Source organism: Lepisma saccharinum, chromosome 19 (assembly GCF_977018435.1).
Source record: "Lepisma saccharinum chromosome 19, izLepSacc3.1, whole genome shotgun sequence".
Lineage (NCBI taxonomy): Eukaryota > Metazoa > Arthropoda > Insecta > Zygentoma > Lepismatidae > Lepisma > Lepisma saccharinum.
In genome coordinates this window covers 66,547,131-66,570,333 of record NC_139247.1, presented here as the reverse complement: position 1 = coordinate 66,570,333, position 23,203 = coordinate 66,547,131, and the positions used below count along the sequence as shown (strand labels likewise).

General features: G+C 39.2%; 1 protein-coding gene across 1 annotated transcript in view; it reads right to left on the bottom strand.

The window, feature by feature from the left end:
* The window catches only part of LOC146003181 (uncharacterized), a 123,167-nt gene extending 106,343 nt beyond the window's left edge, over nt 1–16,824 (bottom strand). The window contains exon 1 of the mRNA XM_083141366.1: nt 16,685–16,824. Coding sequence (XP_082997492.1) covers nt 16,685–16,801 — 117 coding nt within the window. The 5' untranslated portion in view covers nt 16,802–16,824. The remainder of the gene's footprint in view (nt 1–16,684) is intronic.
* Between the last annotated feature and the right edge of the window lie 6,379 nt (nt 16,825–23,203).

The window sequence follows — 23,203 nt, the reverse complement described above, 5'->3', positions numbered from 1 at the left end:
TAGTTGCACACAAACTTAAAATGTTAATGGATCATACTAATAAAAGTTCCCATATTAGTTCTGTTTCCTTTTTTCATATCCCAATCGTTTATACGTCTCTTTTGATGATTTTAACGTAAAATTACATTTTGCCCCAATAAGATTATACTGGTTATGAGTCCAGACGCCAGAGCCTCGGTAGTCGGCCAAATGCAGTTCAGGATGCATTACTATACCCTGTCCCAGCTACCTGTAGAGCAGGGCTGCGCATATCGTCAGAGGAGGAAAGGGAAAATCTAGTGGTGAAAGGACAGCGTTGCAGACCTTAGTCCGTACGCTAAATGCACGGCTTGTCAAAATTTGCTCTTGCAGTTTCATCCCTAATATTTCCCTAAGAAATTCTCAAACCAATCGTACGGACCTGGAGACGAAAATACGGTCTGTTTGCCATGTGCATTCTGTATTATCCTTTTCAAAAGTTTGCAACGCTAAGGAGAAAACCGGGTCGAGAAACTTCCGTCGCCCATTACGCAATCCCATTTCTCTGCTTGTTCATTGGTGGCGCCATCTCGCGTCACTACTTGCGCACAGACTTCTTCTCGTTCGCCTGGTCTACAGTTAGCTGGTACGTAGTTTAGATGAAGCAACTCTAATTCTCTTGTTAAATACAGCTTCAGTTCTCATCTTAACTGGCTTTTTGGTGAGGGTTTCTCACTAAATAAATATTATTTTCTAAATTGCATTTTACTTCACCTAAGTAGGTATGATGTGAATAAAGGTTAAGAAAAACTAAAAGGAAATGGCCTCGAAAAGGTCAAGAATTTTGGATTTGTTGTTTTGGTAGATATCCTGTACTTGTAAATTCCCACAGACAAGTGCGACTAAATATTTTCCTTATTATTACACAAACAGACCACTGAAAAATTATCATCAAACCGTCCGTTCTATTCTCGGACAGTACGTCCATGTTGCGTCGGTGAGGGGACTATGCCCTCCCTCCACTCAATATTGATGGATCATCTCGTGCCTTCGTAATGTCGGTCAATGGCCACAGAGCAATATTTCTACACGCGAGCGCAACATGTTATATCTCATTCCGATGTTATCTTGATCCTTCTTTCCAATTTATCGAAACGGCAGAAGCGAGTATTCCGGCACAATCCGTACAAGGACACTAGAGAACACACACGATGCCTGAGAAACGCAGGCACTATTTCACAATCACGCAAAAATGGCTAATGTTTCCGTTGTAGGTCAATGCGTATCTAAATTTATCACATATTTCGCACGCCTGTTTTTCAGTTGCGTCAATCTCTGGTCGAGTACATTGTCGATGATCAACGTTTCATCTGCAGTATGTATTGTTACCCTAGAGAAAATTTGATTTGGTATGGTGTGGTTATACTTCGCTTTTCTGTAAATAATTAAATCAAGAAGGCTTATGTGGGCAGGCCATGTGGCACGAATGAGAGAGGAAAGAAGAGTTTCTTGTTGAGAAACCTGATGGTAAGAGACCTGTAGGAAGTCCAAGACGAAGACGGAAGGACAATCTTCAGATTGTATTTTATTTTATTTATAAGCAATCCCATAACAGAGCAATGCTCCAATTACAATGGGATATAACAAACCCAATATTCACATTATGCAACAAAAAAATATATAAAAATTACAATACAATATACCCACCGACAAACAAAATACAACAAAAGAAAAATTATAAAACTAGAATAATACTATAGTATCAATATACATGAAGCTAAGGCTTCAGACTTCAAACAGTATAACGAAACTCCATATTAAAACCCGCACTAAACAAAAGAGATAAACAGCCAACTCTCATTTTGATATTTTCAGATTATCGAACATACAAACATAAAATATAATATACAAATCCATAACGTTAAGTGCAATTCAATACATACAACACACAACTTAAAGATAAGAAAATTAAATACCATTTATCGTTACATCTTAACTTTGTCCTGAATAGTAGCCCTTTATTACTGATATGTACTTTGCGTAAGGGAATGCAAAATCTACATCAATTTTATCCTTACCAATACTATTATGTAGTCTACACATACTAATAACCACAGAATTCTGGTGGACCAAATTTTTGGAAAAAGTATATATAAACGGCTGACGCAATCTTAATGATTGAGGTTTAGTACAGAAGTTTAATATTTGCAAAACTTCTATGTTTCGGTTAGCCCATTAACAACTTTATATAATAAAATATGCTTTGCAATATCAGATCTAGTTTTCAAAGAGGAAAATAATTCAGATTCACACCCCCTATACGCCTTCATGGCGTGGTGCTATGCACAGGGGAACACTTTACCTTTACCTTTACCTCAGTTTACAGCATATTATAAGGTATTCTTAACACATAAGACGATTTTTTATATTTTTTAAGAAACAGATATCTTAAAAATTTATTCTGGATTCGCTCGAGTTTATCAATATATAATTGGAAGTAAGGACTCCAGATTACATTAGCGTATTCCAATTTACTCCTCACCAGAGCATTATAGACAACTGTTAAGGCTTTACTAAATGGAACTAAAGGAAATCGGTAAGGATGGAAAAGATTGGATTGATCTTGCCAAGGTTAGGAACAGATGGAAGGCTTGTGTTGCTGCAGCCATACGCCTTCGGGTTTACGAAGGCTAGAGAGTTAGTTTTCTGCCACTTTTGACTGATGTCGAAGATGAGGACGAGTGATGAAACGATCAAATTGATGAACGAGCCCACAGATACTCGACGAGTAAAATCCTCTTGTCACCGTATACATCTTGTTAGACTTGTAGTGGGGCCACCCCTGGAACACTTTGTAATCAAGCGGTCCTGAGTTAGATCCCCGCTCTTTTTCCTTTCTTTCTTCATTCCTCTTCCTTCTCTCCTCTTTTTCTCTTGTCCTTTCCACTCTTTCTAACACCTTCTCCTATTCTTTGTTTATCTTCAGTCCCCCCCTTCCAGTTCATTGTGTCAACTTACGATAAAGAGTCCAACCACTTTCCAGATTATAGGAAATGTTTAGATAAATCGCCTGTCAGGTGAAAGTATAGTTGACAAAGCAAGGTCACCTGCTGGAATTTTCCAGAAAAAAACAATAGTTCTAATAATCTTGTGTCTGAAGGGGAGTGAGTTTTGTGTATATATATATCTTCCTGTCTTGTACCTTGTTTCATTTGTACTTGGTACAGAGTCTGAAGAATACCTTGCTAGAAGGTTGAAACGTTACGTTTAGTTTATGTTTTATAATAAAATAAATTTCTGCCTTGGTCAGCATATTGAGTTTTCATATCATGGAAACAAGGCTTAATGGTGTTATAATTTATTTTACTTCGCTTTTCTGCCGATTTTGGCTAATCACGAAGATGAGGATGAGTGATGATATTGATGAAGGGCACTAGCAACCATGTTGTGGTCAGGATTCTAACCCGGGATGTCGTGGCACGCTGTGCTATCCACTCCAGAATGTAAGTCGGCTCTTTGTTACGTTATAAAGGATAGTGTATCTCACATTACACCAGCCGGTGCCTGCACAAAGGTCTCTGTTTGAAATCCCGGCCTGGGCATGGATGTTATTTATGAGTGTCCCTTCATCAATTTCATCATATCGTCACTCATCTTCATCTTCGCGATTAGCCGAAAGTGGGAGAGCATTCCTCTGGCAACCACTCTTCTTTGTATCACTAAGTAAAAGACAATAAATAAATCCTATGTTTTGCCTGACTTTACCTTAAGACATTTCTATGTTTCTCCAGGCATTACAAGGTGCTGCTAACTAACAAACTCTCTAGCCTTCTTAAACTCGAAGGCTTATGGCTGCAGCAACAGAAGCCTTCCATCTGTCCCTATCCAGAGCAAGACCAATCCAATCTTTTCCATCCTTACCGATTTCCTTTAAGCCCATCTCTACATTATTCGTACATCTTCGTCTTGGCCTTCCTACAGGTCTCTTACCATCAGGTTACCAAACAAGAATCCTGCAAACTCTTCTTTCCTCACCCATTCGTGCTGCTACGAGTTGATATTATCTAACAAGGACAGTGGGTAGACGCGTCTATCTGGATGATGTATGCAACAATAGACTCGCGATAAACCACCCAACAGTTCGCATGCTTAAAGATAACAATACACAACAAATGCCAAGGTCTAGTTAACAAAGGAATGACGTCACATTTTGAGCCGCCTCACTTGCAATAAGCAAAGACTTTTTCAAGATTTACCCAAATGCTTTTTCCAGAAATACACCATTATTACTTGCCCCGATAAGCACATGTCGCCATAGGTTGCTCGACTTAATGATCTATGCATGACTGGGACTGAATCGTCCAATCTTGGTTGGAAACTTTTATAAATCATGTGTACCATGATTGTAAGGTTATTTTTAATAATGGGGCATAAAGGTGATAGTGGCGTTCTCAGAGGGGGGTTGATGGGGCATATTCTTTTTATGGTTCGACCTCCTCCCAAAGATCATGGTCGAATGCAGAAAAATGTAGTGCTGTAGAGCAGCACTCGTTGCATCCTTTAGTTGTAAAAGGCTGTCGCAGAGAAGGTGAGATTTTCCTGGCTTGGCAACACTGCCTATGGTTTCGGCACTAGTCGCGTCGTGTGGGATGACTCATTCTGTTTCCGTAGCAAGTTGTCACATGTTGCGAAACCACGTTAGTGAGCAGCTGTGTTGATTTACGTGGAATGTGTTTCGTTTAGACCTCCTGGTTTTTGTGTAGTATAACATTGCTTTTCGCGATGAGTATTCAAGATGAACACCGACATGCCATAACATTTTGGCGTTTAGGGAAAAGTGCTGCGCAAACATATGAAATGTTTTAACAGGCGTATGCCGATCAAGACAGATTGAGTAAAGCCACAGTGTACCGATGGCACAAGTTGTTCGAAGATGGGCGCGAATCAGGCGCTTTGCTTCCGCATCCTGGACAAAGACCGTCAGTGATTAACGAGACGCTAGTGAATACTGTTGAAGCAATTATTCGTGATGATAGGCATATGTCTGTATGCACATAGCATACAGCCCGGACATTGCACCCTGCGACTTTTGGCTATTTCCACTTTTAAAGTCCCCTTCACGTGGTCGTCATTTCATGACGAACGAAGAAGTGATCACCGCAGCGCAAGTTTTCTTCAGTTCGCTACCTGACGACGAATTTTCAAAGACATTCAAAAAGTGGCATGAGCGTATGGACGCTTGCTTAGCTGTCATTGGTGCGTCTACTCGATATGGATGATTCTGAATAAAAATGTTGTGGTTTGTAATTTGTTTTGTTTCATTTTCATGATTCTTGACCTATTGCTCTCATTTTGGTCTCAAGCGGCAGCTAATGAACCAAATTTTCACCCTAGTACATTTGCTAGCCAATGGAAGTCGCTGTTTAACTATACAGGAATTAGCATCACCTTCTCTGCGACAGCCTAATTAAACGTCTAATGTACTCCCACCATAGGTTTTCTCCGAATAGGGGATTCTGGGTAATTTTTTGGCTGCCTGATCGGTGGGACGTTTTTGATATGATGGTGGCGTGTTTCTATCTGAAATAGGGCAAAATGGCATTTGGGCTGTATGTGGAAAGATGGTAAACAAATAAACATTAGAATCCTATATTTATTACTTTACTGAGTGTTCCTACGTTTTCAATCTTTATGATTAGTTTCAAGAATAAAAGTGTGACACACATGCATGCTAACAAGTATAAAAAAAATTAATTTTCACATATTTTTTTCCAAAGTTATTGAAAAAAATAAGTTTGTAAACAAACTGTCAAGCACAATTTTGTAGTTTTTATTGTAAATCCTCAGAGTTCCAAGTGAGACGGATGTGCATAGCCTGACACAGTATCTTGACGTCTGGTTGTGCACTTGAAACTTTCAAGCGGAGATACCGCTCCAAATTTAGTTTGTGACAGATTATTTCGAACGAGTATTTTATTTCAACACATCTGAATAAAGATAAATGTATCAGTGATAAAATCAGCCTTATTTTCCTGTTAAGTGTTCAAACTATGAAGTCTACTTGCTCTACACACCTGCAGAGAAAATGTTGTCGTGTGGTTATTCTGGACATTTGTCTTCCGAGCTGACGCGTACGCCCTTCAGGACGTTAATGTACCTCTGGGGGTACGCGTACCAAAGTTTGAGAACCACTTCTGTAGAGGAACAAATGTCAAAGTAGTAAGGGATACATTCCTAAACGCATTTATGGCTCTCGCTCATTTTATCTCACTGAAATTTGAACTTACATATACCCGTGAAACAATAGCAGTGCCGTTGTCATTTTTTGAACTGATATACTCAAAGTAAGTACACCGACCTACGTGGCAAAGTGGTTAGCACACTGAATATGCAGGATTTTTTTTACGAGAAACCGGGAATTGTAAATGTTAGTTTTACATAGCTGCGTTCTAGAGTGTGTGAGATACCCTTCATAATCTATCTAGTATTATATATACATAAATGGATGTATGTGTGTGTTTGGGTGTGTGTGTGGGTGTGTACATTTGTTTATTCCGGCATAATTATCGAACGCCTGGGGTAATTTCAACCAAACTTGGTACGCGTATCACTTGCAATCTGGAAACGAATACTATGGGGGTAAGATGCCCCTGGCACCCATAGGAGTGGGGGTGTGAAGTGGTGACATGTAAAAATAATCGAGAATACCGATATTAAATTCCGCACAGACAGACATTCGTGACTCTATGCAATCCCGCACAACGATGGTGTTTCTCGGGTTGTCTAACATTCAGGTTGTGTTGCGAATGGAACCCAATGCAGTTCAACTCCAAGTTCATCGCCTATCGGTATGGGGGTTGAGAGGGGGTGAAAAATAAAATGCCACAAATGAACTAGATTAGTGTCGAATCCGTAGTTTTCGTAGTCGCTAAATTCTTTGGTAAACCCATCCTTCAGCAAGCAACACTATAGTTAGAATTCATTATTTTCCTGTCTAATGCAAGATTGGGATAAGTATATACCCGGGCAACGCCGGGCGATCAGCTAGTATTTTATAACTACTATATTCAACCTTAGTCTTAGAGGTTTATCAAAGACAAACATTTTGATCAAGAGTCATTTTAAGAGGGTGGGCTCAGTTACCACTTTTGATTTTCTTGAGTTTTTTACTGCTTTTGTTTGAAAATGTTGATTTCCTTAATTTCGGGAGGGGCTGTAGCACCATCAGCCCCCTCTTCTGAGTACGCCAGTGGGTTATCATAGCGCGCTACGACGCTAGGAGTTCCAGGTTCGAATTCCGGCCTTGTCATGGGTGTCTTGCGAGTGTCGCTTCATCAATGTAATCATATCATCACTCATTCACATCTTCGCGATTATCCAAATGTGGCAGAAAAGCGACGTAAAATTAAGCAACTCAATCAAAAGTAAGTACGGAAATCGTAACATACCACTTTTCCCAATTCATTATTTTTTTTAATTTTTGAAATTTTTGAAGTTCACTTTCCGCACGGGGAAAACTAATCGGGAATGGACAGACTGAACTTTGAAGTGCGTGCCTCCATCGGGTATCGAATCCTGAGAAGCATTGTTTAGAAAGCGACAACGTTACCACGATGGCATTGTGGATGGCATTAATTTATTTTAATTCGCTTATTTTCTACTTTTGGCTAATCGCTAATATGAGGGTGAAAGATGAGAAGATGAAATTGATGAAGGGACCATCTGAAAGGCGCATTGAAAGAACGTAACTCAACTCCCACACAGGATTACACTGGCTGTGAGTCCAGACGCCGAAGCCTCGCTAGTCTGCAATATGCAGTCCAGGGTGTACTACATGGAAGGGAGGTTGACATTTTGGTGTCTTAAGAAAGGATCATTGCTTATACGACAGTTCATTATGTAAATAGTATGAAGGTGAACATATAAGTATCACATATATCTTGTGCCGTGTCGGCGATTAGGGGGGTAAGAGGGGGGGGGCAGTTGCCCACACTTTTTGCCGCTTTTGCCCCGCACTATGCTAAACCTTATATACCAAGGGGAAGTCAACTGTCCTTAGCCCCCCCCCCTAGTTTTGGCACCCTCGCCCCCAATTTTGGAATCCAATCACCGCCACTGATACAGGGTGTTTGGGAAGAATCACTTCAGTCAAAAGATCAAATTTTGCAGCAGACGGTTATGTACGTTTATTCTTCTAATAGCAAGCATTATAGACATGATATGAATATTGAATCTTAACTGTTTAAAATCGTTATACCTGGTCAATATAAAATTGTGCTTATAATATTATATTTCATTAATTAAATGTGCCTTAAAAGAACGCAACAAAAATCTCAGTTTGTGACTGATGTGCCTTTTCCCAAACCCCATAGATATTTTCGTGGCAGTAATTAGTAACAGAACTTCTTTAGTAGTAAATTATCGAATTCAGACCACAACCTTTAAAAGATGTATACAAGGTTGCATACATAGAGGATAAATATTCCGTTTTTGGAGTGTTAGCACTTTCCAAACTGAGAAATGGTACTAAAATTTGTTCACTTTGATGTCAATGTTTGTGTTGTTACAGTGAGACTCTGTACACACACACGAAACTTTGCATTAACATCTCATTAGTACATAAATGTCAAAGTCTATGAGTCACATAATTTCTCTTTACTCTGTAGTACTGTGTATAAACGGTTCGGTGTCGACCTTATTCTGTGGGAAGAAAATATGGCGAACGTTATTTCCATGCCAACTATGGGGTATCATTTTCTGGGGAATACACCTCGGGCTTGGAGCGAGGTCGGTTCATTGATTGGTTCGTAAAATAAACGAGGGGGAGTTAACGCGAGACAGGACTGTCGATATAATCGTTTTGACTTTATCTTCACACAAAATAGATGACATTACTACAGTCAATCGTGTGTTAGAATTGTACGTTTGAAAGAAATTCGTATCGTAGTCTTCAGTGAAAAATTTCAGATCATAATTTACAACTGTCACAAAACAAACAAATATAGGAATCGATTTTTTGTGGTTGTATTAATGGATGTGTGTTAGTTTACATCTTTGTGAAGTTATACGGTTGTGCATGGACGTCCGCAGGATTTTTTCCAGGGAGGGGCAAGCAAGGTATCTTTTTTCCAGGGGGGCAAAGGACACACATTTTCCTCCACAATAGTGATGCCCTCTCAAAAAACACTATTTCAGTCTGAAATTATCATGTTTCTTCAACGAATTTATAATCATTAACATAAATTACTGTGATTGAAATGAAATTATGTGTGAAATATATAATTTTAGGTACACATTCATTTTCCATGGGGCCGTGTCCTCCCCCCTTGCCCCCCTTCCGGACGCCAATGCGGCTGTGTGAGATGTTTACATGGCTTCGCATTTATTATACTACTAGCTGATTACTCAGCGTTGCCCGAGTATTTATTTATCCCAATCTTGTATTAGACAGGAAGATAATGAATTCTAACTATAGTGTACAATGGAACTAATTTTAAATGTGATTGTGAATGTCACCAATTAGGTTAGTGACTCCGAAAACTATGGATTCGACACTAATCTAGTTCATTTGTGGCATTTTTTTCACCCCCTCTCATCCCCTCATGCCGATAGGTGATGAACTTGGAGTTGAACCGCATTGGGTTCCATTCGCAACACAGCCTGAATGTTAGACAACCCGAGAAACACTATCGTTGTGCGGGATTGCATAGAGTCACGGATGTCTGTTTGTGCTGAATTTAATATCGGTGTTCTCGATTATTTCTACATGTCGCCCCTTCCCGCCCCACTCCTAGGGGTGCCAGGGATATCTTACCCCCACAGTATTTATTTCCAGGTTGCAAGTGATACGTGTACCGAGTTTGGTTGAAATCGCTCCAGGCGTTCGAGAGTTATTGCTGAACAAACATACACACATACATACATACATTTTTATATAGGTATATAGAGATTGTATCACCGCCAATAAAATGTGACACCTAGATCCTGTAATATTTGCTTCCTTGCAAGGCGCTATGAGTGTTCCCTAACGCTACGGCGGCGGTAGTCATCGCCATTGAAAATTTCTATTAGAACCTCCTTACCGCCCTACAGTTAGGCAACACACATAACGCGTTAAAAGGATACGAGTATTTCCGGATCCAACTGTCACATTTTATTGCTCGTTACTGTACGTGAACAATTAACAAAAATGGAATAAGTATAGAGTATGCAGTTGTGTATTACGCAACCTTCTTCTATATACCTCTAAGATTCAGTACTTGTCCGATGGCGTAATGGTAACGTCGTTACCATGTAATGAAGGTGGTCCCGGGCTCAATACCCGGTGGAACCACATTGTGGTTCAGATCCCACTTTAAACTGCAAGCCCAGTCCCTATTAGCCTATAGTGGACTTAAAACTCAACTTCATCTGTTAGATTCCAAAAAATTACAAAATTATAGCAAATATTAGTACAGGAAATGTTAATAATAATATTAGTAATAGCAGATTTAACATAATCTGACGACTGAAGGTGTCAGGTTCGAATCGTGGCTGGGCATGAGTATATATTTGTAAGCCTCTTTTTATCAATTTCATTCGTAATCGCCACATCATTCTCATCGTGGCCATTAGCGAAAAGCGACAGAGAAGTGATGTAAAATATGAATGATAAATAATACGATTAAAATATTGTTCATAATGATGAATTTTTTCAATAAATTGTTTACAATTTACTATTCAACTGTGTAATTGTAAAATACTTGCATGACATACTGTACTTAGTACCATGGTTTTTTTAAGATCCAACAACCCATAAATTTGAATGGGTTCTATTGGGCTCTGCGACAGGAACGGAACCCTTTCTTCTCGCACAATGTAAATTCGGTCCAAGTTCCGTATTGTTTAATTTCAATACGGATCTTGGACCGGATTTCAATTGATCTGGAAAAGGATATCCTGGACCGAATTGACATACTTTAAACACAAAATGTTTCTTTACGGTCTAGAACCCATTTCCGCTTGCTGATTTTCTTTCTTTCGTGGACCGGAATTGAATTTATAAAAAATTCCTGGACATTCAAGAACACTACTTAGTACTAAATTTGGCCTCTAATTGTAATCATATATGCTCTATTATTATTGTAAATTGAAACTTTGTGGACTTGGTCGAATGAAACGAAAGAATCTTTCATATCATGTTTTTTAGGATCTGTCCCAAGCTGAAACATGATTATCGCATGTCATTTCCCGATATCCGATGCGAACAGCTAGTCGATACCGTCACCACGTCGCGTGCAGCCAATGCCGCAGCAGTCAACGTCAAAATGGGGAACGATTGATTCCTCATTGTGCAATAAACGCTTTCGGGAAGGTGATATCTCATTTCTCTCTTACACAGCGCGATTTGTTGTTCTGTGGGTCTTCGTGGCACTCTTGAGACGAGTAGCCAACACTCCATAAATCTAAGTTTAGATCGCTTCCGTAAACTCAATACAAAATCATTTCTGTCTCTACTACTTTTGCAGTTGTTATTCGGTTTTATCGCTGTAAATATTTATCTTCATTCTTTTCGCGGAGAACAACAAAATTTTAACAGACTACTCTGAAACGATCTGTCACCTTAAGGCATTGGATATAATATAAGAAGCTTTCACACTACCTTGTATGTTCCCTTTCAGACCAGCCAGGGGTCCCGGGTTCGAATCCTGACCTTGGCATGGATGTTTGTGAGTGTCCATTCATCAATTTCATCATATCATTACTCATCCCCATCTTCGCAAATTAGCCAAAAGTGGCACAAGAAGCGAAGTAAAATAATGCAAATGAATCAATCAAAACCTTTCAGACCACACTAAATACAAGTTCCACTTAAGTTAGTTCCATATAATTTACACTTATAAAGAATACATTGAAGCAGATAATAACAAAATTAATCTCGATTCTCAATTACACTTGTCCAAATCCCACAAAACAGAAAACGTATTTCGTTATGCCAGCATACATTATAATCTCTATGAACGACTAACATCTAGTGATCGGAGAGAAACTTACAGGTTAGTCGATAACCGTTGTCGTCATTTTGTTGGCTCACACCACCTATTTCGTACCGATTTCTAGCCAAAGGTGCAGAGATCTAGTACGTATTATAAATATTCCAACACATTGATATCGTTCACTTTCTTCAGAGAGTTATGTCCTTCTTCTGTTCCTTTCTGTTTCTATGCTACAAGGTTACATTGCAATGTTGTGTTTTCGGACATTTCCAGTTCCATGTAATTTACACTCAAAAGAAAACATTTAAACAGGTAATAACACTATTGTCGAAATTCTTTCTCCAATTATACTTGTCCAAATCCCACAAAACAGAAATCATACATCTTTTTATCAGCATACATCATACAATTAACATCTCCTGGGAACTCACAGATTATTCAATAACCATTAGGTAGGATTACAGAAATGCGTTACGTGTGTGACATTTTACTCACAAAAGTTAAGGTTCTAGACATGAGATTGGATTTCGTGGAATTAAGAAGCACTTTGTGGTGTCTGGTAACAAATGAAAGAAACTTCAGTGTGATGGCATAGGCTGAATGCATGAGAAGCATTGACAAAAGTGCGTTACGTGCGTGACGCTTTAAAAATGTAACAAATTTTGACGTCATTTGTCTGTGAAGCATATAGCCTGCAGATGTTAGTAACTTTTATTGGTGAAATGTGTAAATGATATGCATTCACAAACATCTGAACCATAATGCAATTGATGGAATGCCCCAGAATTGCCGTGGTATTATGCGAAACGTATTGTTTTTAAATTTAACGTTTTAAATATCATCTTATTGTATATTTTCATGACAAATTTAGATACGAAACTTCAAATGGAATTATGTAAAATACTAGTCAGAATTTTGGCGAGTAATGTTGTCTTCATGAGGACACATTGCCGACCCATACATGTACAGAACCATTTGCTATTCAATATCTTCCTACGCATTTATTTGCTTTGTTATTACCTGAAAATTCTTACTGAGCCAATCAAGTTCTGCCTTCCCGGCAGTTGACTCAGTAACCCTACTCTCTGTGATGATTTAAGTATGGAAGGTGATGTCGGAAGATGACGTCATTGTTGGCCCCCACGCTCCCCAGATTTGTCTGTCTGCGACTTCCTTCTGTGGGGTTACCTCAAGTCGAAAACCTCGTTCAGTCGACGGGCTGTAAGTTGCCATTCGTGAAGAAATTACAGCTGTGCCAGACGAAATGTTGGCACGGGCAATGCGGAACTTTGAGGAGAGGCCTTGGATGTGTGCGTCAACAATGACGTCATCTTTCCATACTTAATTCATCACTATATATCAATCCAAACTTGATTTTATTTCGATGGTTTTGGTGTTAATAAAATTTTGTATCTTGAAAATCAACGACGTTACACTTATTCCAAAACAACATGTGTTTTTTTTTATATACACAATATATATGTATTTGATCCTTCATGTAAGTCATGCCATCATTGGTAGGGACCGGCCAAAGGGGGAGAAAAGCCCTTCGCTGAGCAAATTCATACAGGTCACAGGACACGTGCTGGCAGCGTTCTGAACTGTTAACTTAGAAATTTTAGAAGTTCTACATTTCTCAAAATAGTGAAAAATCCATTTGCATATTACATATCACCTTGATACTGAGCACTATGTGGTTACAGTGCTTTTCCATCGTGTAATTCCTCTTAATATAATCAATATGTTATAACTTAGATTTGCATTAATTTCTATTGATTCCAACTGCTTCGAAAATAAATATGAGGACAATTATATGATGAACCCTGTTATTTATACATTAGCTTTTTCATATTTAAGCTGGGGCGACTTTCCCGTAAGTACCCAAATGCCAACGTCACTTCCACGTATCTGTATTCTTGCAGACTCACAAGGCTCTGGCGTCTGGTCTCAGTATAAACTGTGGACTTCGTGTCCTGTCCATGTCTATTTGTGATTGTATGTACTTTATTCAATTTCATCTTATCACATTTTAATCCTTATCTTCACGATTAACCATAAGTAGCAGAAAAGCGACGTAAAATAAAGGAAAGGGTCATTCCATGTCAAGTGAACCAATTAAAAACAACTGACTATCTCTAATTGTTTTCATACTTAATTGTGAAGTGCTACCTAAGGTAGGAAAAACTGCAAAATTTCAGAATTGTGTCTGTTGTCTTTTCTAGTTAGAGCCCTCAAAAGTATGAAAAATAGCACAGTTTGCCGCACATGTGCAATCACAAAAAAACTCATAAATCAAGCTGGAATTGACGTAGAAGGTTGGAATTAGAACCAAATTGTTGCTTTTGCTATGAGCTTTAATTAGATATATCACATGACTACTCATTTCAAGGTCATTTAAACTTTTTTTTGAAAATAGAATTTACCAAAAACCTTAATTTTGAATTTTTTTACAAAATACACATAGAAACATACATATTTCAACATCAAGTTTTAGACGTTTTGTTATGTGATCGCAATGGCATCATAGTTTTTGACATGGATAAACAAATACAATACACTAGGTAAGACCATATGACACGGAAATATTGCAATGTAAATTCCATTCATTTGTAAAGGGACTATGTTGTTTACCAAATTGGCCAAATGGTGAAATAATGGGTATGTAGGAAAGGGGCGTAACTTGGGGTCTCGCTTTTTTGGGGGGAGGGCAAGTTGTGAACAAATATTTGTTAAAAAAAATAAAAATATTTAAAAAAATTAAAACATTTAATTTAATATTTAAAATATATTTTAAAATGTATAGAAAATGTATATCTTGGCCCATCTAAAAAATGTACAAATTTGTATATTTGGATACGATTCCATTTGAAACTACTATTGTATAACATATTTACAAAGTTTAATAATTACCAGGTTTTTCTAAAGCGTTGTTATAACTCTCAAAATATTGGGTGAAGACAGGTGCTCCCTTGTCTCCACAAGTTATGTCTCTAATTTAGGATGACTATGGGTGAAGTGAACCAATGAAAAACACCTGACGATCTCTCATTTTATTTTGGGGAGACCAGGGGGCCCTTGAATTCTCCCAATATTTTGAGAGTTATAACAACGCTTTATAAAAACCTGGTAATTATTAAACCTTGTAAATATGTTATACAATAGTAGTTTCAAATGGAATCGTATCCAAATATACAAATTTGTACATTTTTTAGATGGGCCAAGATATACATTTTCTATACATTTTAAAATATATTTTAAATATTAAATTTCATGTTTTAAATTATTTTAAATATTTTTTTTAACAAATATTTGTTCACAACTTGCCCTCCCCCAAAAAAGCGAGACCCCAAGTTACGCCCCTTTCCTACATACTCATTATTTCACCATTTGGCCAATTTGGTAAACAACATAGTCCCTTTACAAATGAATGGAATTTACATTGCAATATTTCCGTGTCATATGGTCTTACCTAGTGTATAGTATTTGTTTATCCATGTCAAAAACTATGATCCCATTGCGATCACATAACAAAATTTCTAAGACTTGATGTTGAAATATGTATGTTTCTATGTGTATTTTTTAAAAAATTTCAAAATATAGGTTTTTGAAAAAAAACGATTTTCATTAAAGAAATTGAAAAGTAGTCATGTGATATATCTAATTAAAGCTCATAGCGAAAGCAACATTTTGGTTTTAATTCCAACCATCTACGTTAATTCTAGCTTGATTTATGACTTTTTTTGTGATTGCATGTGTGCCGAAAATTGTGCTTTTTTCCATATTTCAGAAGGTTCTAACTGGAGAACTACAATAGATACAAATCTGCAATTTTGCAGTTTTTTCCTACCTTAGGTGGTACTTCATAACAATTATGTATGAATAAAATCAGAGATGGTAACGTTCAAAATTGACCAAAAGTTGGTTCACTTGACATGGAATGACCCGAAAGCATTTAGTCAAAACACATTTAAACAGTTTTTTTAATCTTGATTTACATTGTATTATTGCTGTTATTTGAGTATATTTTAATACATGTAAACTCTGTTATAGTATATATTCTTAGGTAGGAGGGGGTTAAGTTCATCAGGGGGTGGCGCCAGAAGTGGCAGAAAAGCAACACTAAATGACAATGAAATACAAGAAACATAGTTATATAATTAATGTAATTTTTGCGATTCGGTTTTTTAAAATACATTTATAGTGCACTTAATTGAAATTTGTAATAATTATATATCTTTAAGCCAGGGTTGTTAAATGTCCAGTTACGCATAAATTCTAATGGGTTCTATTGTGTTCCGCAACAGGACCAAAACCTTGTTTCTCAGTTTAAATTCGGTCCAAGTTACGTATTGTTTCATTGAAAAATTGCTTCTGGGCCGTATCTGGTTGCTGTACCGTATTCAAATACTTTCAACATAAAAAGGCTCTTTACTGTCCAAAACAAATTTACACTTGCTGATTTTCTATCCCGGACGGAAATTTAATTTATTTAAAATCACTGGCCCTTTAACAACCCCGATTTAATCAAAATAAAGTATTCAAATTTTAATATAGAATCTGCTTCGTCCCGGTTTCTTTATATTAACAGTCACAGTGTTAAATTTTAAATTACAATAGAATATTGTAAATGTTATGGTAGCTTCAGAGGAGGAGAGTTTGCAGACGGTAGCTCGAGGCTGTAGCTCCCCAAGCCCCCAGTCCCTCCCGTGGCGTAGTGCTGCTCTTAAAACGTACAATAATGCTTCCCTTACCTTGATGTCATCCTTGTCATGGTGAGCGTGTTGGATATCAGTCAGTTCGCTCAAATCCTGTTCCTCTTGCCGAGCAGCCTTTGGTTCGTGTCTCCTCGCGAGCAGACGACTAAACATATTCTTCTGCGGTTATGCGTCAATACACTGAAATCACACACGCACTGCACACGCACATGGTCGCTAAGTTCCCAACGTACGCACTGTTCGTCGCTGCATGATAACACCGTTTCAACGCCGAGCACAATCGAAGCTATGCATTGTTGGTTGCTGTTCACGGACAGGTCTTGACGTGTTAACGAGTCGAGGGCTCCAAGCACACTGAAAGAACTCGGCACGTTCGGAAAGTTTCACCTGCACGTAAACAAGGTGTCGGTCTTGTGGAAAAACCTTGGCGCCACGCCTGTGGTCTACCTGTTGTGGTTATCTTGGCGTTCGATAATTTTCGTGTTCTCTCGCTCACGGCATTTGCAAAACTTTGCTTCGTCAAGTTAGGAGTCCTTGCAGTTTAAATCCACTGCAGCAATGTTGATAAGGTATGTATTGTAAGCACTAGCGTACGCAGATTTTCTTTTTCGGAAGGGGCTGAAATTATGAAGGTCGATAGTGCATAGCTGCTGTCTGTGGGGGTAGCATACCCAATAAGATATTTCGTAAATATATAATTTTCCACTGTAAAAAGTGACAGTAGTCACTTTAAGGTCAGGGGTTGCATTTACCACTGAGTTGTCCACTGCATTTATTTTTAAATGTTGATTTTCTCAAAATTTCGGTGGGGGCTGTAGCCCCTTCAGTCCCCCTCTGCGTACGCCAGTGATTGTAAGCGTAGAATTGCATTGAGGAGTACTGATGCGTCTTATAGGCTATAACACAGACCAAATGGCCCATTTGTATCCATAAATTGACCGTGCTACCACAGATTAATAAGATCGCTTACTTCCTATCTCTCCTTTGTAATCTGTGCGTATACCAAACCGGACATGTGGAGCCACCCTACGGCTGTTTCGAAACGTAAAGCGTTGTCATGGCAACCTCTCCGCCAATCATATCTTACTCTTGGCAGTGACAGTTGAATGCGTCTCAGCGCAATGATCCTCTCACCCCACCCTTCCATTCCTGCTTTTATTTTCTGCTAATCATTCGGGACATATCTCGTAAGGTCGAATTAATTATTTTATATAAGTGCATAAAAATGTTCTACAAGGATAAATACCATTGTTCAGTTAATGTTACGTTTGAATGATTTCTACATCTAAGTTACGAGATATACAGAATAAGTAGCCCAGAAGCACAACATACGAAAATAATTTCAAGTTCCTGAAATTCCAGCACCTAAATCATTCCGTTGTGCATGAAAAATGGTCCGTGTATTATCTGTGGTAATAAGTATTTTTATGTCGTATTCTCCCTATTATGCGTTGCTTTTCTGACATTTTGGGCAAATCGCGATTTTATCTTGTGTAAACTCTACAGCGATTACTTTGTTCGTAGATCAATGCGTTTTACCCCTCCCTCGTCGTTGTTTATTTAGCATCGCATTTTTTTAATTTTAGGCTAATCGCGACGATGCTATGAAAAATTGATGACACAAAGAAAGTTCTAACAGGGATTTGAACCCAGGACCCCTGCATTAACTGAACTATGGTATTTATCCTTGTAGAACATTTTTATGCACTTAAATAAAATAAATAATACGACCTTACGAGATTTGTCCCGAATTATTAGCAGAAAATAAAAGCAGGAATGGAAGGGTGGGGTGAGCGGATCATTGCGCTACCAAAAGTGTTCTAAAGGGCGCTCGAGCCATGTTGCAACATTTCCCAAATTGTCTCTTTCTCTTCATAACAATTGCTGCACAGTTTAACGTGGGTGGCAATGTGCAGGATACAGCACACTTAATATCAGCAACTGTTTCTGGTGCCGTCACTGTAATTTTCTCCCTTGTGTAGGCCTACCATATTCAATCGCAAGATGTAGACACTTCTGATTTACCAACGTAGAAAATTCCATTCATCTGTCTATGGCCTCATAAAACGAAAGACAAATGCATCCACTTTCTCTGCAATTGATATCAGTGGAGTACCCTGAAAGGGGGGAGATTTGATGCTGAAAATACCAGGGAAACAAAAGACAGGATTCGAAGGTTTTGTCTCAGGAAATAAGAATAAATCATAAAACGTATTATTAAAAACTACTGATGGAACATTAACGCTATTCATCCAACGAAACCATTACAAATCGGCTGGCGGCTTGTAGGTATGAAATATACTGGAATAAAAGATATATACATATAGTCAGTCAGTACTTGTTTTCCAAACTTAACCACCATCCTAAGAAAATTGGGGACCTACAAGTGAGTAGCGTAATCCAGTCTGGGAAATCTCCTATAACAGCTGAGGGTTCGATGTGCTGATCCTACGTCACCCCATTACTGGTTGAAGATCTCCACACCTCTAGGTAGGGTTGTGGGAGGCAGACTGGCAGTTAGTTGATAGGCCAAGGACCTTCCAGGGCTGTAGAGCAGAGCATTGGATCTCAACCTTTTTCAGTCGGGGACCCACCTTGAAGGATATTACACTTCATGGGACCCATAAGATGGAAACAAGCGGAATTACTTTGTAGGGGTGTGCACCTAGTCTATAATCATATATTTGCTCTTTTACAACAACACGGCCTGAATTTAAATTGTTAAAACAATATATCTAAGTAATTTAAGGTAATAGGTTTTTAAGACCCAGTTAACAAAGTTTTGAACCCAACTTCCCGAGTAGATAAAAATTGTGACTCCCACTGCAACTCTGATTTCTTGACCAAACGACTACAAAAAGTTGAAAAACTCACTTTCTCTCCCCGTTCCGCGCCTCATTTATTGCGCTGACGATGTTTCACGGACGCAAAAAGGCAGTGATGAGTGAAAGATGAGCTCTCATCCTCTCATCCTCTCATCTTCTTATTCTCTTATTCTCTTATTTTCTCATTCTCTCATCCTCTCATCCTCTTATTTTCTTATTCTCTCATCCTCTTATTCTCTTATCTTCTTATTTTCTCATTTTCTTTTTTGAAAGATGAGTGCACCTTATCGTAATTTTCCAAGTCTGGGACCCAAATGTTTATATATATCGTGATCTTCGTAAACCTCTCCTCTCATCTTCTCATCCTCTTATTCTCTCATTCTCTAATCTTTTGAAAGATGAATGCATCTTATCGTAATTTTCCAAGTCCGGGACCCAAATGTTTATATATATCGTGATCTTCGTAAACCTCTCTCTCGGGGGAAGGATGTGGCATATACACACACATACACACACACACACACACACAGACACACACACACACACACACACACACACACACACACACACTCACACACACGCGCGCGCGTATGCCTCTTATTATTTCCGTATTGTAACACAAGCAAACAAACAAACAAAATAATAATTGTTGTTTTTAGGATGCCTGGCCCCTAACCTCGCCAGGGTGCGTGGTGCCCAACCAAAAATGTAAAAGTTTTCTAATGGCTGCGGTTATAGATAACCGCACCTCTGTAGGGTTTCACGTGTTTTTTTTTTTCCCCAAACTTCCATGAAACCCTACAGAGGACCTCCGTAATGCATGCAACGTGTACTAACGACTCTAGTGTTATTTGATGTTGTGATATTTTTGGATATAGAGTTTTATTGTGAGATATAGATAAAAATAATTATGTTTATTATAATATTTTCTTGATGAAGATGGAGAATATGTGCGTGTTACAAATAAAGTTGCATGCTTTTTTTTTCTAGTGTGTGTGTATGTGTTTTTGATGTTTCGACAGCATCTGAAACGATAAAAAAGAAATTTTATTGTTAATTTTCACGTGTAAAAACAACAACAAATTTTTTTTGTGCAAATTTTCTGATTGTCTCTCGTGCTATAGTGCAAAAAAGATATTGTAACTTATAACTAATGAAATTGACATTTGTAACTGATCTGAACTAGTGAAATTCGTATTGTGCCATTGTAACTGATTGTGCTAGCACTAAAAATTTCTTATTGTGCAAGAAAATAGATGATAAAAACTTGTTAAAACTGCTCTGTGACCCTCTCATTCTTCACGTCGTAGGCGAAGGACTTCTCTGCAATCAGGATGACACTGCATAGGGTATCCTCAGGCAAGGCATCGTGGAACTCGCAGACGACCTTGATGTTGGTTCGATCGTTGACCACAACCTTCTTTCTCTTAGATGTGTTGATGACGGTCATGGGTCTCCGTGTTTTGAACTCGCTGGGCGTGTAGTACATGTCCACACTTCCCTCGGTCACGCGTTTGTAAGCCGAAAACGCTTCGTAAAGTTTGAGATAATCGTTTTTGGTCATGTCGAGGTTGTAATTCTCGCGCGGGAACACTTCGTTCCTTCCGTTCTTGAGATATACGTTCTTGATCTTGCAGTCGTCGAATTTGCTGGAATCTTTTTCCTGATTCTTGTCCCTCCCGGTCTGAAAAAGCACTACGACGAAATCTGGCATGTCGAACTGTATGTTGTTGAACTGCGTCGTCACGTCGAATTCCATGTGACTTCCCGTCGCCATCTTCTGCACGCACTGGTAACCGTGAAAGTGAATCGGTACCTGCGGACTTTTCAAGATCTCCGCTTTGTACTTGAGGGCATAGTTTGTCTCGTATTCCACCACCGGCATTCTCAATTCCATGCTCCGGATGATGCACTTGGCTGCTTCGGGTAAAGTGTTGGCTATCGGCGTGCCGTCGGCATTCAAGTTGGTGTATCGCATTATTGCGTTGTTATCGTTGGCCGCTCTTCGAAACGTTACTCTCAGTCCTCCCTTCCACATGATCTCCTTGTAATCGGAGAAGAATCCCGGAAGCAGACGCATGGGAAAGAGCACTGTGTGACTTGTTGTCGATATTTTGGTCCCCGCTTCGAATCCTCCCGCCTGATAGTATGCTGCATCCGTTTTGGATAATTTCAACGTTCCCACTGCCGTCGACGTGATGCCTGGATAATCTATTCTGTCGATGACGGTGTTGTGTTTCCTCACCTCCACCTGCGAGAACAGGTGAGGCACGAAGTTGTCTACGAGTATCAAGTTTGCTGCTGCGGGAAACGTGTCTCCGCTTTCTTTCTTCACCACGTCGAATTGAAGGTAGAGGTCCGCTCTGTGAGGATGAATGAACCCATCGCCTACGTCAACGTCGTATTCGATCTCCCTGTTTGCCTCGTTAAGATTGGCGAACGTGCGACGGTTGGGAGGGAAAGATTGCAATTCGTAACTTTCGATTTGCTCCATTTTACATGTATGGTTATTTATTATACGTTGATCTCCACGATGGCAGTAGTTGTTGCACCTGCGAAATCCACCACGTCTCCTTTCTCGTTCGTCACCACCAACTCTATGTCGTCTATGCGGTTGCGACATACTGGAAAATAGATCGGCGAAGAAGGCGTGTAGATGATCGGTTCCATGAATTCGGAACTTGGTTTGAAAGTGGCTATGATTCCCGTCTGCTTGTGACTTCCTAACAATCCGTCCGGGGATTTCGTGATCATACCTTCTGCCACGTTACAGTGTACGTTCAGAGTCTCTATGGCCAAGAATTTAGGAATGTTGGTTGCTGTGTGCTTGATGCCAGCTTCGAGTTTGGTGTCGTTCTCGAAACCTAAAAGTTCTCCCATGGTGCCCAGGTCCACGGTTTCCGTCGCGGATAGGATTTCCACTCTGTGAGTGACCGAATTTTGAGAAAAGTATGTGCCTTTGGGTAACTGAGCTTGCAAAGTGGAAAGATTGTATTGTCCTGGCGTGACGACGATGTGTTCGCTTCCGACGCTAATTTTGTTGTTGTGCTGCGTAACATTAGGTATGAGGTACATGCTGTAGAATGCACGCAGAGCCACGGATTTAGGATAGACAATGTCGTCGTGCAGCGTGAGTTTCAAGATTGAAGATTCGCTCGTGAGATGGAACACGCCCATCCTAGTGATGCTGTTTCAGGTTCCACAATGCTTTCTGGAAATCCTCGATCGTAGGGTTATTTATTTTAGAGAGAAACGCGAGCACGGAGAGGCAGAGATGACCGCAGTTCACGTCTCCGAAATCTTGAATGCGTTCGTCGTTGTAGTATATAGAGGTTTAGGTCGTTTTCAGATAATGAATTAAATTTGTAGGTGGAACACCTCCGAAAGAATCGAAAACGAATGCTTTATCATCATTTTTGTGGTAACATATCCAATGCGTGCCTGGATTTTCTTGACCGTCCAAGTTGACTACTCCACATTCTCTTCTTTTCACGGTTGAAGGTAACGAGTCGGACATAAAAACTCCTCTGAAGTGTTTGATTTGTAACGGCCCGATCAGAGATTCAATGTCTCGGTTGGTGAGTGCTTCTGTTTCTTTTTTTTAAATTTTCTCATCACGCCCTTCCCTTTCTTCTCCATGGCCAGGTTGTGACGTTTCTGTTCTTCCAATTCTGCTTTGTTCTTCTTTGAGTCGATGACGGTTTTCGCGATGGCGGCACTTCCGCCAGCC